This window comes from Echinops telfairi, unplaced genomic scaffold, assembly GCF_000313985.2.
Source record: "Echinops telfairi isolate 266 unplaced genomic scaffold, ASM31398v2 ScPeMD7_7469;HRSCAF=8507_1, whole genome shotgun sequence".
NCBI lineage: Eukaryota > Metazoa > Chordata > Mammalia > Afrosoricida > Tenrecidae > Echinops > Echinops telfairi.
This window is the reverse complement of record NW_022111373.1, coordinates 113,955,253-113,973,636: the sequence shown is the minus strand read 5'-3', so window position 1 is coordinate 113,973,636 and position 18,384 is coordinate 113,955,253. Positions and strand designations below refer to the sequence as shown.

The 18,384-nt window shown below is 38.6% G+C and overlaps 1 protein-coding gene across 1 annotated transcript in view; it reads left to right on the top strand.

The window, feature by feature from the left end:
* WDR70 (WD repeat domain 70) overlaps window positions 1-18,384 on the top strand; it is a 325,699-nt gene that overhangs the window by 53,945 nt on the left and 253,370 nt on the right. Inside the window, exons 5-6 of the mRNA XM_045285256.1 lie at window positions 8,827-8,899; window positions 13,078-13,137. Of these exons, the coding sequence (XP_045141191.1) occupies window positions 8,827-8,899; window positions 13,078-13,137 (133 nt within the window). The remainder of the gene's footprint in view (window positions 1-8,826; window positions 8,900-13,077; window positions 13,138-18,384) is intronic.

Genomic DNA, 18,384 nt, shown 5'->3' with positions numbered 1-18,384 from the left:
CTTTTCTAGTCGAGTCTGGTGGGGTGCAATGTCCTGGCCCCACATCTATCCCTGGGGACTTCATTGCTCTGCTCCCCCCGCTGCTCTGCTGCATGCCCCTAGAGGCTGGCTTCGGCATAATGAGCTCGGGGTGGGCACAATTCCCACGTGTGTCTCTAGTGTTGTTCCCAATGGTGCTATGGGTCAGTGAGGAATGCTGTGTCCCATGGTGAGTCCAGCTCAGAGCAGAAACATTGTCTTGAGGACTTGGTGAGCCAGGATGTGCTTCACTCTTTTTTTTTTTCCCCTTCCCCTCTCGTTGGCTCCTGTGTGCCCTGATCAGACAAGTACCTCTTCTTGAGCTGTATTTTCAGTGCTGTCCTCTGAAGTGAATTCTTCTGTGGGGAGGGTGGTGCTGTCCATTTAGTTGGTAATGGGGCTGGCCCCTCAGGCCTCTCTGTTGGTTCCCTGCTTCTTGTCAGTGTGTTGCATTCATGTCTTGGAGCTCCGGGTTGAAGTCTGGTCCCTCTTTCCCTGTGGAGACACAATCAACACCCTCCCCCTATGTGGGTTAGTGCCCTGTTCCCCCGGCTCCCCATGTCTCCCCCCCTTCCTTTTTAATGGGCTACCTACCATATGTATCCCGGAGTTTAGTCTGGCCCCTGCCATGTTACCTAGATCTCACCCCAGGGACGTATGTATACAGTAGCTTCTTCTCTATGCCCCTTTTGAATTTTTGAGCTTACCTCAGTGGTCTCATGTAGTACTTGTCCTTTTGTGCTTTGCTTACTTTACTTAGCATAATTTCCTTCAGTTCTTCCCATGTGGCGATGTGCTTCATGCGTTCATCACTGTTTTTTTAGGGATGCATAGTACTCCATTGTATGTATGTACCAGAGTTTTTTAATCCATTCATCTGTTGATGGAAATTTTGGCTGTTTCCAACTCCTTGCAATTGTTGCAGCACATTTTAAATGCATTTTTTGTGGTAAAATTAGGTGTCTCGGTGGATATTCAGGTCGGCTTATACTCGAGTATATATGGCATATGAGATTCAGTACAATCAAAACACCAACCAGTATTTCAGTAGAAACTGACAAGCAGACTCTAAAATGTATGTGGCGATATCAGGAACCTAGACTAGCCTAATAGTTTAAAAGCAAACAACAAATTCAAAGATGTTCCTGTAGCAGATTTCAAGGCTGTTGCAAAGCTAGTGAGACTATTTTAAGGATGATCACATGGGCCAATAGAACACGGTAGTTGGGAAATAATTCTATTACAATTTTTAAAAAAGCTTTCTTCGGAATCTGTACATTGTTTCTTATTCATGTTTCTGATTTTGACAACTTGTTTGCTCTCTTTTCTTTTTTAAACTAAAAGATAAAATAAAGAGAAAATGATAATCTTAGAGTACAAGGTATTGGAGGTAATTCATTTGAGAGGTAACACTTATTCTGCATTTGAAGAAATGATTAGATCATTGCTTAGAAGATAGTTATTCGGGGGCATGACAGACACAGTGCCTTTGAGATTGTGGGAACAATAACATTGTAATAGACAGATTCCAGACATTTTCTGTTAATAGGCTGCTGTGCTTTATCATTGAAGTATTTGATTTTTTAAAAAAGGATTTGCCCCATCAGCAAAGTTAATATTTGTCTTTTGAGTTTCTTTAGAGATTGTCCAGCATTCCTTCATAGAGATTTACTGTAGAGAAAGTACAAAATGATAATTCTTGTTAAGGTGTTAATTTCTTAAGAAAATTATGCAAAGTGAGACAAATTAAGATGTACAAACAGAACTTATATAAATGTGATGCTTTTTGTGTCTTTTAAAACACAAAGATATGAAAAACATTTCTTTTTACTCACTGCAAGGCTTTATGCAATAAAATATTTCTTTAAAACAAAACAAAAAACCCAATAGTCTACAAACCTCTATATGATACTTCAAAGTTTTAGGGAAGTTGTGTTAGACAGGGTTCTCTAGAGAGATAAAACCAAATTGCTGGATAATTTAATATATTTATTTATAAAGATAATTAGATATGTAACAAGAAATGAACTGTTAAATCAAATACAGATAAATATATAATACAAGAAATGAACAGTTATATTATAAAGCAGTACAAATGGCTCAGTGCAACTCACTCCCGTAACAGAGAGTTGTGAGAGACTTGCAGTCCTTCAAGTCTAGTCTGCTGCCAGATCTTCCTCTATTTGTAGAGAGAGCTAGGCTATGTCAGCACAGCAGCCAATCACAAGGCAGGTCACCAACCGCCAGTCCCCAGCTCCAGAGATGTCTTAAAGGGACCTCAACTTATAGCGACACAGTTCACAGGCTAGGCGTCTCACAGGTAGTGTAGCCTTTAAATTGAGGCACAGAACAAGCAAGGCAGCCGCACACTGGTCCAATGATCAAAGAGCGAGAGACAAGAAAGGCGAGGCTCACTGAACCATTTATCTCTCTGCCCTTCAGTTAATCCCACTTGTGTTTATCGGCCAGGCTCGCATAATAAACTATCTCAGAAGTAGTTACTAAAAATGATTCATGTGGGTAGTGTATGTACTGAATCGGTGCCGATCTTTTCTGGACTATTGTAAAAGTGTTTTCAAAGGTATTTCTGTCCTTACTCTTGTATGTTTATGGTAATTTCCTAGTCCAGTCATGGCACCATAGCCATGGTGATTTTTAAGAAAGTCACAGCTTATCAAATTATTCTTCATGACTCACAGCTGAAATTTCGTTGTATATAATCTGCTTCCTCGCTACTTATTAGGTTAATCCTTAAAAGTATATTCACATACACCCACAACACAGGACATTTTGCCCTTTTCCCTGTGTAGCAATTTGCATTACCCAAACCCCTCCAAACAGGGCAGAACTCCTCCCTAGAGTTTCTGAGACTGTAAGTTCTTGTGGGATCAGACAACCTCGTCTTTTACCAACTGTGCACCAGGTGGATTTGATCCATTGACTCTGTAATCCATAAAGTATCAGGATTCTCATTATTCTCTTCCAGTTGCCTCCTATATTCAAGTAGAAAACCTCTTCATTTTTCAGAAAGTACCTCAAATATTTCTTACAGAATCTTTTCTAAGCACCCCACTCTACCTAGGGAGGATGAAATTGAACATTGAGCCTTGTGTGTACAAGAGTCAGTCAGGAAGTATTGCTACCAGGATTCTAGTTCATATATGGAGGGGTTTATTCCAAACAAAATATGTTAGCAGTGGGTGATGGCAGACAAGCCCTCTCATTGTCTTGGACTTTTTAGGGTGCTTTCAGGATTTTTTTTTTTTTTTAAGAAGGTCCAATTACAACAGTGGCTTCTGAAGGGATCTACTAGATGAGTTAAATTTGGGCAGAAAGGTCAGCTCAGAATGCTAAAGGGATTACCTGCACAGATTTCCTCAAAGGACACAGGTAATCATGAAGGCTTATTTTGAGGAAGTTTTCAGAAGATGGAAAACTGCATCGGTGAGAAAACGGCCAGGAGAGTTGAGCCAAGGAATTGTTTCTCCATCTCCACTATGCCCCTGCCCATTCTTTGAGGGAAGAGAGGCCTGTCATACAAGAATTTCTTTGGAAAGCCTTCCCTCACCCACCTTATAGCCCTGATAATTTCTCCTCGGACTTCTTTTTGTTTCCAAAATTCAGAGCATTTCAAAGGAACAGAGGATGCCAAAATTGCCTTTTTGGTGTGCTTTAAGTTGAATAGTGCAGAATTCTTTAGGAAAGGATTAGAGCAGTGGTTATCAACCTTCCTAATGCTGCGGCCCTTTAATACAGTTCCTCATGTTGTGATGACTCCCCAACCATAAACATTTTTTTGTTGCTACTTCATAACTGTAATTTTGCTAGTGTTATAAATCAGACAACCCCTGTGAAAGGGTCGTTCGACCCCCAGATGGGTTGTGGCCCACAGGTTGAGAACCGCTGGGTTAGAGAGAAGGAAACAACCATACAAGCATGTACATCTAGATTGTTGTTTCCCATAGTGGGGGATACTGCCCCCAGGGCGGTGCTGGAACAAACTAGGGGTACTGCTGAAGCAGATATCTATGCATTTTTCCTTATTATTATGGGTTATAGTATGAAAGTTTTTATTTGCCACGTGGGTGCTGAGTAACTTTAGTTATTTTTTTCTGAGAACGTGGTAGTGGGCCAAATAAGTCTGGGAACCTGTGCTTTAGATATGTCCTAAAGCAAATAGCATCATGTTTTGATCTTTTTGTTTAATGAAAGTTTTTAGATTTTGTAGCAGTCCTTTTGGAATTATGCTCTCTGTCTATCATAGCATCTGAAACCTTTTGTTTTCCTGCCTGCTTTGATCTTTCAATGGAGCAAGTGGTATGTGTTAGGTAATTAAATACTCAATATTGGGTGCGTCAGGACATGAATGAAGAGTGATGTAATGTTAATTCCCTCTTACTGGGTCACAAAAGTTACATTAGAAGAGATTCTAATTCTGCTTGTCTGCTCACTTCCAGCCCAATGGTTTCTGGGAGAACAGAGCACTCCTTTACAGGCTCCTGGTTGGCAACCTCCATTGGCATTCTTTACCCACAAACAGCCTGCCCCCTGTCCCCACCCCCACCCCCCATGGTGGCAGCTCCATTATTGGGTTGGCTATTCTTGTAAGTGACTTCTAGTCGACTTAAGTTTATTCCTGAAAGGAATTTGCAAGTCTTTTGAAAACACTATAGAGATGTACTTCAGATGGAATTGTTCATGTTATTTCAGATATGCTTGCTATCATTGTTGTTATTGGGGATAGCCGAAAGAGCCTGGGAAATAATCCATTAGTTGGCATTTAGACTCCAAATAGAATAGAAGCGGGCATCTTTTTTCCTCCTCTGCCATTAAGACTGCAGCTTTGTTATGAATTCTGATAATAAATGGCTTCATTGAAATCTTGCAGTTTATAATGTCTCCTGGCCAGAAAATCTTGCAGATATTTTACTATTAGAGCAAATTTCACTTTTAAACCATATTTCACAAAGTCATCAGTAAAAGTTTTGGAAAAAGAACAGTCACCATCAAGTGATATGTTACCCAAAGATGGATTATTGCTATTTTAGATGATTTAGTTGTGCCAGTGGTGTGGCTTTTTTATGAGTTATGCCCTACATGATTTCCAGTAAAACTTGGATTTTAAATGTAAACACCATTTATTTAAACATTTAATTTTCTCCTAATGTAAATACTAAGTTGTTCAGTGTTCTTGCAAGTTTTTTCTTTAAAAGTCAGGAATTGTCTATATATAGGCATGTTTCTGTCTTGAATTAAGTGAAGTAATTTTAATCCCAACTTTTTTGGTGACACGTGTTACTGAGGGATGAAAAAGTAATTAATTATGAAATAAGACACAGATTATCACCCAAGTGGAACATTTGAACTGTTCTCCTCTGCATTGGTTTTTATTGTTTACATATGTCTACTGCACAGGGATCATAGCATGGTTTAGATAATTGAGCATAGGGTAGTATGGAATTTGTGTTTTACCCAAAATATGGAATATGGACATCTCTGAAATAAGTAGGTGAAGCACTTTCCACAAAAATAATAAGCCAGATGTTAATGTCTTTGACCAGAAATCAGGGGAAGGGTCTTTTCATTCCTCGTCAGTGCCTTTTTAATTCCTAATCCTGCTCTTCTCTCTCCTGTGGCAGTGACGGACTGTAGTGAGAATAAAGGGCCCCACTGCTTTCTCAGCTGCAGTCTGAAACAAAACTGCCTTGCCTTCTTTCTGCTTCCAACTTTAAGGCGGCTTTTAGCCTGGGATAATCCTGAAAGTTTTCCATTTTTGGAAATGTTCAATTATGCCCTGCCTCTCTTTCACCAGGACTGACGTGATGGATGGCATCTGCTCTTCTTCATGGACATAACCATTACATTTAAAGTTTGAGAGTAAACTAAAAATGGCTGTCTAATGTGATCAACATGGTAGACATTGAGCTATTTGTTCATTTCAAAAACTTGTATTGTGTGCCTGCCATACACCAGCTGTTTTGCGGATTGGGGATACAGAGATGATAGAGATAAACATACTGTTGAGAAGTGTGTATTTTATTATTTGATTTGGGAATGGTAGAGCGGGAGACAGGTCAAAAGTTAAATGGATCTAATAAATTCTGTGAGAGAGATAAGCAGAGGTTGTCATGGGATTGCCTAAGGAGCCTTTCAACCAGAAATGCTAGGAACGGACCAGGTCACATCTGAATTGAGTCTTGAAAATGGGGTAGGAATTAATCAGGTAAAGAGAAGGAGATGCTGTGAAAGAGACTGGGATGATATGATCAGATACGAGGACAATTTTGGAAAGAGTTCTGGCAGTGTAGTGTTTATGGGTAGGGCTGTGATCCGCGCGGTTGGCAGTTCGAAAGACTGGGCTTTCTACTCCTGTGTAAGAATAAAATACATAGGAACTGGAAACACAGAGTATCCAGGACAGATGATCCCTTCAGGACTAGTGCCGAGAGTGACAATACGGGAGGGTGGAGGGAGAGTGGGGTGGAAAGGGGGCACCGATTACAAGGATCTACATATGAACCTCCTCCCTGGGGGATGGACAACAAAAAAGTGGGTGAAGGGAGACGTCGGACAGTGTAAGATATAACAAAATAATTTATAAATTATCAAGGGTTCATGAGGGAGGGAGGAGTGGGGAGGGGGAAAATGAGCAACTGATACCAAGGGCTTAAGTGGAGAGCAAATGTTTTGTGAATGATGATGGCAACGAATGTACAAATGTGCTTTATACAATTGATGTATGTATGTATGGATTGTTAATAAGAGTTGTATGAGCCCCCAGTAAAACCTTCTGTCATTTGGTGGTGTAGTGGTTACTTGCTGACTGTGATCCGCATGGTTGGCAGTTTGAAACCAGCAGCAGCGAGAGACAGTGATTCAGCATTGACTCGATGACAGTGAGTTTGGTTTGATTTTGGTCATTTATTGACCACCTAATGGTGCCAAACTCTATTCTTTTTGTAAAGCAAACACCAATTGAAATTGTGCAATAAACATGTCTAATTTAGCGACACTGATTACAGCCTTCAAGTTATGCACTCATTCTCCCTCTACTTTTCTGAATTGTTCCTCCGCCATTAACAGACTTAACTGCCCTCTGAGGTCTTTGTCTGTCTCGTGAATCGCTCTTGTTGCTTTGATCTCATACAGAAAGTTCTTAAAAGAGGATAATGCTCAACACAGGCATTTTTCTTTTTAAACTACCCTAAAAGACTTCAGGGAATATTTTTGGTTAAGGTTTAAAGATGATCTCAGGGCAGTAATTTCTTCCACCTTCTAATGGGTCCAGATAGTCTGGAGTCTGACAATTTAAAATTGTTTTGGAGGTTCCCTTTTGATTAGGATTCTTCTGTAGATGACAGTTAAAGCTGTCTACCCTCTAACGGTAACTTTCCCTGCTTACCCTCCCACCTTTGGTAACCATCAAGGAATGATTCTGTTAGTGTGAAAACCTTTTCTTGACTTTTTACAACTGTGGTTTCTTACAGCATTTAACCTTTTGCCATTGACTCAGCAATTATAATGCCTTTCAGGTGCATCCATGTTATGAGGTGTTTCCCAGATTCATCATCATTATTAGTTTTAATGTTGTCTAATATTCTATTGTGGGTATATGCCAAAGTCGAACTCTTCTTCCATGGATAGGCATCATTTAGGGGTTTCCCATCTTTTTGCTATTGTGAACAGCACAGTGAGAAACATGATGTGCAGGTATCTATTTGTGTCATGGTCTCCCCTGCCCCTTGCTGAGGGATTATTGGGATCCTTTGATATTTCTATTTCTAACTTTTTGGGGAAGTGCCATATCACTTCCCATAGTGATTGCACCATTTTGAGGGATATGCATTGCTTCATAAAGTGAATTCAGATGTATTCCACCCTTTTCTTTACTGTGGAATAATTAGAGTAGAATTGTTATCAGCTCTTATTTGAATGTCTGGTAGAATCTACTTGGCCCTGACCCTTTCTCGGGGGTTGTTTTAATGACCTGATACATTTCTTTGTTCAGATTTTCAATTTCAGTTCATGTTAGTTCAGGTAGGTAGGTAGTGTTTCTAGAAATGCGTTCATTTCTTCTAGATTTTCAAATTTGTTGGAGTATGGTTCTTCATAGTATTCTGTTATTTCCCCATTCTATTTCTTCTTTGTGTTATTAGCATCTCCGTTCTTTTCCTTTGTTGTGTTTGTCAGTGGTTTCTCAACTTTGTTCATTATTTTAGAAAATGAACTTCTTGTCTTGTTGATTTTATTGCTTTCTGTTTCATTTATTTCTGCTGTAATTGATATTCTTTGTTGTTTTTTCCAGGTTCCTGTAGGCTTATTTTGATGCTATTTTTAAAATTGTTGCTTTTGGTTCTTTGTTTGTTTTAGATGTGTGTATGTACTGCATTACTGGGTGGGGATGCGGGTTGAAGAGGTAGGACACATATACTAGATGACGTTCCCACTGATGTTGTTGTCTGGGGTCAGGAACGTGATCCCAAACTAGTTTGTGCAGAGTCAGAGAGTGGCTGCGGTCAGGGTGCTTGTTCTCAAAAGAGCTCTTTGAGGCCTACGGGTCAGGTGGGGGTAGGGCAGGTGGTTCTGGAGGATTTTATTCCCACCCAGGGCAGCCAGCCGCTTTCTGTTGGTCTGATGAGTTGGAGCTCATGAGCCTCCAGACTCAGGTGGGGCAGCAAGAGCGGAACTCAGAGAGCGGGTCTGACTTGAGGTGAAGGCCACACTTCTGGTCTCCAGGAGAGTTTGGGGAACAAGGAAGGCATTGACCTTTCTTGACATCAGGTATGGGTGTATTTTTTGTGTTGTCAGGTCACTGTTTGGTCTAATGCTGCTTGCAGAAGTTCAAGATGGCCAGGCTGTGTCGTGTCAGGACAGCTGGCAAGTGAGTGTCTGGATGCTTTTTGTGTAGCTTTTCCTCCCAGTTGGTGTTTAGTCCACTTTTCTCTCCGTTCGTTCGAAGCATGGGGTACTAGGACTATCATTTGTAGCTCCCGTTTCTCTGCTTAGTTCACCACCTTGTCAGAAGTCGCTCTCTTTTGGTTGTTGGTATTGCTATTGTAAGTTAATCTATCATGAAACCTTTTCCAGTTCACCTTTTTATAGGTGTACAGCTTACTGATAGCAGTTACACTGACTGTGAAACTCTTCTCTGGATAATCCTACTTTAAGAGCTCTAAGTAACTCAGAGTGACCTAAGTGGCGTGTACTGTTTTTCTCATTTGTAGGAAAAAATGAGAATCATAACATTCTGGTGGTAATGACATGATGGGTGAATGGCAGAGCTAGACTTAAAACCCGAGTTTTCCTGACTTTTTAGTTAAGGCACAGTTTCCTCCTAAGAAAGGACAGTCTCAAGATGGAAGAAATAAATAGTTATCAAATTATTGAAAGAATCAAGTGTGTAGAGAAATCCTGAAATGTGGTCAAGGGCTTTTAGAGTGATTTGTTTATGCAAGAAACATTTACTAAGCACCTTTTGTGTGCTAAGCATTATGTATAACATGACCAATACCTTGTCAAAGTAGTAGAAGTAGTGGCTGAAAAATAGAGACTAAGTGGAAACTATTGTAAAAATGCTTGATTACAAAGCAAAAGATAGAGTGGAGGGCAGTAGTTAGTTAGGGATACAAGTAGCGGCAGCTGCTATTTTCCTATGGCAAGTTGTTTATATACTGAGAAAAGGGCCGGGGGTGGGGGGAAGATAGAAGATAGCATTGAGAGAATTGGTACTTGATACATGAAGGAAGGATTCTGAAGAAGTGAAGGAAGATAAGGGTCAAAGTCTTAGTTTCTACTGGTTTAATTAAATTGTAAGTTGTTCTTAACATAAATTTGTAATGGGTGGAGAATTTTAGTATGATTGGCCTGCTCTTAGCTAATGAAGACTCAACTAAACAATGAAGCTTCTTATTCAAATAATCACTGTGATGCCTTATGTTTGATATATAATTCCCTTTTCTGTATCCCTCAATTATCCTGCCCAGACCTGTCAGTCATAACATTTATTACTTTGAGTTAGAGTCACCGGTGTCTCCATCTTCGACCAGATGCTTCTTCGACAAGGAGGGAGGGAGGGAGGAGGGTGAGTGGAGACTATGTCTAGTTGTCACACCCAGCCCTTGCTGTTGAGCCCATCTGGCTGCATAATCTCACATCAGTAAATGCTTATGGATTCAAAGAATTAGCGGATTACTCTGAGTTCCTTATTTGTACTGTTTCTGAATGACTTTTTTTTTTTTTTTTCACTTGAAGGGTTAACTAGCTACCATAGGTAGATTTTGGCCTGTTACAAATGAAGTACATGGCATTTTTGGTTTGCCCACTTTTAAAAGATGGGTTGTGATAGTTTTGGTTCTGAGAAAGCTTGTTGGATATTTTTAAGGAATGTCTGTGATGATAACTTTACCCAGAGCATACAGTGTACTTATGTATAATTTTCCATTTTAAAGTATGAGAAGCAGTGTCTCAATTTATTGATTTCCTTCAGTGTAATAATAATAATTTGCTTTTTGTGGGATTTTTTTCCCCCCGAGGGCTTTGTAAAATAGAAAAGGATGGTATTTTAATAAGATGTAACCAAATTTCAATGTGTATTTTTATTATATATTACCAGGGAGATAGTTTTATGTAAAATATTTGGTTTAAATTTATTACCAAATATAACTTTAGAGTGATTTTAAATGCCAGTTTTAGTTACTATTGAAGATTTATTTCTCTTTGCCTGGTATATTCTATAATAGAGGATATTGAAAATTATTCAGAAATATTTGTTTTTTTTACCCGAAACATTGATACACTTATTTTTTAATTTTTAAAAATCATTTTATTGGGGGCTCGTACAACTTTTATCACAATCCATACATACATCCATTGTATGTCAAGCACATTTGTACATTTGTTGCCATCATCATTCTCAAAACATTTGCTTTTGCCTAAAGCCCTTCATATCAGCTCCTTTTTCCCCTCCCTACCAGCTCCCCCCTCCCTCATGAACCCTTGATAATTTATAAATTATTATTTTGTCATGTCTTACACTGTCTGATGTCTCCCTTCACCCACTTTCCTATTGTCCGTCCCCCAGGGAGGAGGTTAAATGTAGATCCTTATGATCAGTTCCCCCTTTCTACCCCATGTTCCCTCCACCCTCTGTTATCTCCACTCACACCACTGGTCCTAAAGGGATCATCTGTCCTGGATTCCCTGTGTTTCCAGTTCCTATCTGTACCAGTGTACATCCTCTGGTCTAGCTGGATTTGTAAGGTAGAATTGGGATCATGATAGTGGGCGGGAGGTGGAAGCATTTAAGAACTAGAGGAAAGTTGTATGTTTCATCGTTGCTACACTGCACCCTGACTGGCTCATCTTCTCCCCACGACCCTTATGTAAGGGATGTCCAGTTGTCTACAGATGGGCTTTGGGTCCCCAATCTGCACTACCCCTCATTCACAATGATATGATTTTGTGTTCTTTGATGCCTGATACTTGATCCCTTCGGCACCTTGTGATCACACAGGCTGGTGTGCTTCCATATGGGCTTTGTTGTTCCTGAGCTAGATGGCTGCTTGTTTACCTTTAAGCCTTTAAGACCCCACACACTATATCTTTTGGTAGCCGGGCACCAGCAGCTCTTCACCACATTTGCTTATGTACACATTTGTCTTCAGCAATCCTGTCGGGAAGTTGTGCATCATGGAATGCCAATTTTATAGAACAAAGTGTTCTTGCATTGAGGAAGCCCAATGTCCATCTGCTACCTTAATACTAAACCTATAAATATATGCATGTAGATCTATTTCCCCATCATCATATATAAATATATTTACATATGTAGATGCCTGTATATAGACCTCTATAAATGCCGACATTTATTTTTTTAAAAAAAGAGAATCCTTTTACTTTATTCCAGATATTTTGATAGATTTTTTATATACTCTCTTGATTCTGATATGATTTAAAGGAAAATGGAATGCCCATTTTCTCTGTGTGAATGATCAGTAACAACTGGTTTCGTTTTGGAATAATTTTATTTATAGTATTTTTGGGGTAAAAATATACACAACAAAACATACGCTAAGGCAAAAATTTCTACATACACAGTTCAATTAAATTGATTCCATTTTTCAAGTGTGCAATCATATGCTATCATTTCCCAAGTGTTTCTACCACCATTTACGTAAATTTACTGCCCCCCTTCTTGAGTTGCTTTTGTCAATTTGATCATATGTGGGGATAATTCTTTAAAACAGCACAATATTCAGAGTAGATATTCTTTTCTAATTAAGCTAAACTTACTTATCTCAGAGTAGTAATTTTTGAGATCATCCAGCCTCATTGTCTCCAAAAAGTTTGGATTCCATTGGGATTTGTAATTCTCTACTTCCACTACCCTCCTTTTGATCAGAATTCTTCTCTAGAATCTTTGATGATCAAAACCTTCAGTATAGTTGGGAACCAGATACCACCCACTTTTTCTGGTAATTTGGCAAAGGAGGTAATCTAACTGTATTCTAGTTCTTCTCATTCTGGACACTCCTCCCTCTGCTGCTCCAGGCAGACAGAGATCCAGTGCTGTATCCTGGATGGCCACTTCCTAGTTTTTAATTCCCGAGGCACTGTGCACTAATCTAGGAGGAAGAGCAGAAGCATTAAGTATAACGTTAGTCCGATTGGTTGGGTTGTCCCATGAAATCATGTCTCTACACCTCCAAAGATTTAGTTTTTTCCTTTGGATTAAATTAAAATGTTTAATTTAGGTTAATAAGAAGTTATGTTATATAGTGTAAAGAAACAAAGAAAATTTTGTGCAACATACAAGAGTTTTTTAGGTTTATCATTTTAAAGGTTTGAAATAAATTTATCACAACTTATGGTGATCAAGTGTAGTCTCTAGAAGTGTAAAAACTTTTCTTTTATTAGTTTTCAAAACTTCGTGCTAAAAAGTCACTAATGCAATTTTTCAAAACTATGTTTCCTGTGACGGTGGTATGCCCACTTCCCCCTGCCTTCCTGCCCCCGGTGTGCTATTTTACTTATTGATGTCATGGAATTTTCTTGTTTCAGAATCCTGTCCAAAAGATTCCTGACTCACATGAGATAACACTGAAGCATGGCACTAAAACGGTAAGTTAAAAACATTTGCTTATTTCCTTTTAATAACATCTTTCATGAAAAATGGAACTAACAAAGTACATTTGTTTTAAGGCTAATTATACAATTAACTGATACTGCAAAAATGATAAACATTAGAGAAATAGAAATAAAAAGATTAGTTTTCAGTTAAAATAGCCACTGCTGTTTCATTTAAAATAGGAACACTTATTACTGTCATTGTTATTGTTGGCGTTTAAAACCTCTTTTTCTTTGATATACGAACATTGCAAGTGGAAGAAAGAATTGAAACTCAAATACAGTTTTATTTTTTATGCTGTGGGAAAATGTCTTATTATCCTTAGCCTTATTTCTATATCAATAAAAGGCATGGGTCTGTTCACTTTTTCAGATGAATGATGAGATAAGGATTGAACATTTATTCACTGTGTTGTTTTAACATTATATAGTTTTTATTTCTGTTATTTAGAAATAAGTTAATAGTAGTATTTTGAGATGTGAGAGGAAATATGTGCATATTATTGAAAACCATTCCAAGTGCTAATTGAATAACTGGAAAGTGTATATGAATAAAGGAAAGAAAAAATTTACCTTGTTTTCTCTTTTGCATGAACTACCATTTAGTAGATTTCTTGGAATTTGCTTGAAGTTTGGTTAGACGTTAAGTAGCAAAAGTCTAATCAGTTTTACCTTTCACTGCATGAAGAACACTATTTCTCATAATGGTAGGCCCTCGAGTCAGAGATTTGTCAAATTATAAGGATTTTTTAATTTACTTTATAACAGATAAGTAAATTTACACTTGAGTGAGCATGTAACTTACCATAGGTAAATTTGAATGTATAATTGGATATTAGAACCTAGGGTTCTTGGTTCTAATACAGAGCCTTTTCAATTTTTTTCTATCAGACTACATTCTTTTCTCTACATATTATTTTCTGTACATATTTTCTCCCACCATTTACAACTTTAGTCTCATGACAGTATTAGACTGTTGTGAATCTTGTCAGTTGTGAGGTTTCCCCTCATTCATGTCTAAGTATGAACGTTTGAGATTGGGTTAAGATTTTTTAACATTTTCAGCCCTCCTAAAGGCACTTAAAGTCACAGGAAAACGGTATGAAGGACTTCACAGCACTGCTGGGCCATAAAAAGGAGTGCCTTGATGTGGCTAGGTTTCCATGTAACACCCATCCTTTCATCTCCCTGCGATCCATTTAAATTTGCTCTAGTTTTTAATATTTCCTGCTCTCTTTTTGATTGAGGTTCTTATCTGTTTTGTTTTTCTTGTTAGTTTTGTTTGTTTGTTTAAATGCTTTTCTGTATATGAAACCTAGGATAGGTAAATCTATAGAAATAGTAACTGGATTAATGATTCCTTTGGGGGTTGGCAGGTGAGCTTGGGGAGAAATAGGGGGCCAATAACGATGAGTACAAGGATGAGGAAAATGTTCTAAAACACTGGTGATGATTGTTCAACTCTTCTTGATGTGATTGAACTACTGAATTATATATGTGAATTATATGCCAATAAAATTGTTGATGAAAAAAAAAGGAGTACCTTCGGAAACTGGAGGTTATTGAGAATCTCTGATAGACAATAGGAAAGTGGAATTGGATTGAAAGAGGAGGTTACAGTCTAACAAACACCAAAACCCTACAGGACAGCTGTAAAAGATGGAAAGGGTTCATGAATATTCCAGGTTGGCAGACCATAGATAGCAAGAGGTCCACGTGGGTAGTGGGTGGCATTTTCCCTGTGGTTTGTGTCTTACAGTTGCAGCAAAGCAAGAACTTAAAAAAAAAGAGAAGTTTTTCTTGTGCTTTCTGGGAAAGTTTATACAGGAAAGTAGATTGCCATTTAACAATTTCTACATAATTTGTTCTGATATTAGTTATATTTTACATCGTGTGTAGACTTTCTCTAACCTTTCCGATGTGTGCCCCAGAGAGTCCCATTTTGCAGGAAACTACTGTGTATTGACCCTTCTTTGTTGTTACCAAAGAATGGAATTTGCAAAAGAATGGAATTCATACTTAATAAGAAATCTCAAAGATAAGCACACAGTAAAGAGTCAACACACAATTGAGAAAAATGAGAATTTCATCACTTGAGAGGATCCAACACAGAAAAACACCGAAGGAAAGCCTTGAGGACAGGGATCTGTGACAGGTGTTCTGTAGAAGGATTCGGGTCTACTGAGTCTTTTATGAGACGTCTTCATTAAAGGAAAGTATAAGAGAATATGGGAGAAACACAGGGCTCCCTGTGCTCATAAAAACTTAGTCTCAGAAACCCACAGGGGCAGTTCTATCCTGCCCTATAGGGTTACTATGGGTTGGAGTTAAATTTTAAAAAAAAATCACTTTATTGGGCGCTCCTACAATTCTTATCACAATCCATATATATATCCGTTTTGTCAAGCACATATTGTACATTTGCTGCCATCATCATTCTTAAAACATTTGCCTTCTACTTGAGCCCTTAATGTCGACTGCTCATTTTCCCCCCTCCCTCCCTGCTCCCCCCTCCCTCATGAACCCTTCATAATTCATATATTATTATTATTTTGTCATATGTTACACTGTCCGATGTCTCCCCCCGCCCTCTTCCCTGCTGTCCATCCCCCAGGAGGAGACCATATGTAGAGTCTTGTAATCGGTTCCCCCTTTCTGTCCCACATTCTCTCCACTCTCCAGGCCTCGCCCCTCTCACCACTGGTCCTGAAGGAGTCATCTGTCCTGGATTCCCTGTGTTTCCAGTTGCTATCTGTACCAATGTACTTCCTCTGGTCTAGCCAGATTTGTAAGGTAGAATTGGGATCATGATAGTGTGGAGAAGGAAGCATTTAAGAGCCGGAGGAAAGTTATATGTTTCATCTTTGCTACCCTGCACCCTGACTGGCTCATCTCCTCCCCACAACCTTTCAGTAAGGGGGTGTCCAGTTGCCTACCAATGGGCTTTGAGTCTCTACTCTGCACTCACCCTCATTTACAATGATATGATTTTTCTTCTTCTTCTTTGTTTTTAATCATTTTATTAGGGGAGTTGGAGTTAATTTTATGGCAGTGAGTTTGGATGTTGATTTATAGGAGAATATGTTCATCAGTTCACAAGAGGCAGGTCCTCCTTATACTATCAAGTACCTAGATGATGCAAATGTTTTGTCTTGTACCACTATGCTAAAGGATGGCTCTTGAATAAAGGCCTGGGATTTTGACTTCCACAAAGATACGAAAATTCTGTGGGGCAGCTCCCCTTTATAGCGTAGGAGCTCACTGCGAGTTGCATTTGATTTCATGGTTTGACTTTGGTTGTTTCGTTTTTATGCACATTAAGGAAAATTTTAAGCCATAGGAAATGATGTTACATTTGTCTACCGAAAAATAAAAAATCTCTGCAACCACCTTGTTAGCAGTCACTCATACCTGAATGCTAGAATCCACTCAGTATCTTCCCCCCCCCTTCTGACCCAGATTTTAGGAAAACTTACTAGGAAAACGAATTCTTTCGGTGGGAGTAACAATGGCTATGAAATGAAGAACGAATCAAACAGTTCACAGCATTGCAGTGCTTTTTTTGAGGACATTTGGGTAGTGTTTCTTAAAAATTAGTGTATTTTGGAATTACCAGTATATAAACTTTGTAAATTTATTTAAATATTTTATTCTTTTTGATGATGTAAATTGAATTGCTTTCTTAATTCAGATTTAGATTTTACATTGGTATGGCAGAAATACAATTGGTTTATATATATTTATCTTATTTCTTGAAACCAAGTCCAAAGAGGTTTTTAAAAATAATTTTATTGGCATTAATTCACATATCTTATAATTTAATAGTTCAATCATATTAAGAAGAGTTGTGTAATTACCACCACAATTAATTTCAGAAAACTTTCTTTTTCTTTTTTTAAAGATTATTTTGTGCCATCATCATTTGCTAAACATTTCCTTTCTATTTGAGCCTTTGGTATCAGCTCCTCCTTTTTTCCTTGTCTCTCCCTCCCCTCTTGGAACACTTTCTTTCTTATACTCACTGTTAGCTTCCCATTTCTCCCCAACCTTCCCTGCCATGCTCTAGGTAATTATTAACCCAGTGACTGCCTTATAGGTTTACCTATCCCAGATTTCATATACAAAAAGTTATATAAAGCAAACAAGAAACATACACACAAAAAAACACTATTAGTGACAATACTGAGAAAAACCTCAATTGAAGATTGGGTCAGTCTGGTTGACTAGAGAAAAAAATCCAGAGACACTTATAAATGTATAAGAAGGAGATTTATATCAAAGAGTAATTTTATATTAAGAAAACATCCCAGTCCAGTCTACATCAAGTCTATAAGTCCGATATTAGCCCATGTGTCCGATACCAGTCAATAAATTCCTCTTTAGACTCATGCAGCTGTGCAATGATGCTGAATGCAGGAAGATCAGGCTAGTGGGTGGAAAGTTTTGTGTATCCAGTGGTGGTGGAAGCATCTCAGTACTGGTGTGGGTCTCCATGTGGCTCCTCCAGCTGTTGGGCTCTGACTCCATCAGTGTAGCTCCATGTGTCTTGTCATCAGGAAATGTCGAAGCAGAGAGAATGTGGCCTCCAGTGAGCTATTTATCTCTGTAGTGCCTCCAAATGATGTCATCAAGCTGTGACTTGATTGATAGGCTTAACTCCATCCCTTCAATCTTAATGGACTCAAGTTGACACCAGATTATGTAACTACCACAAAGAGAAAGCAGAAAATATTAAAAATTGAAACAGTTTTAAAATGAATCTAAAAGGAGATCAAATGATAAGGCATTACATTTTAACTGACTGGCATAGTGGTTATGAAATTGGTTGCGATATGCAAGGTCAGCAAATCTAAACCACCAGAATACTGCAATCTTGAAGGCCAGCAGTTCGAAGCCACCAGCGGTTCTGAGGGGGAGAGATGGGGGTTTCTACTCCTGTAAACAGTTACAATCTGAGAAACTCAAAGGGGCAATTCTACCCCATCCTGTAGGGTTGCTATGAGTCAGCATTGACTCAATGGCAGTGTGTTTGGTTTCTGAATCATCTATAACCAAATTTAGAAGGCTCTGTGTGATAACAAGGCTTTTCATGTCCACAGACTATGGTCAGAGGGGATTCATCGGCGGTCTTTTATTGTGCCCCGCCCCCATCAGATAGAAAGTTTAGTCCATTGTTGAATAGAAATGATGAGTATATATTCTTTTTTTTTCTTTTAAAAATCATTTTATTGGGGGCTCAGA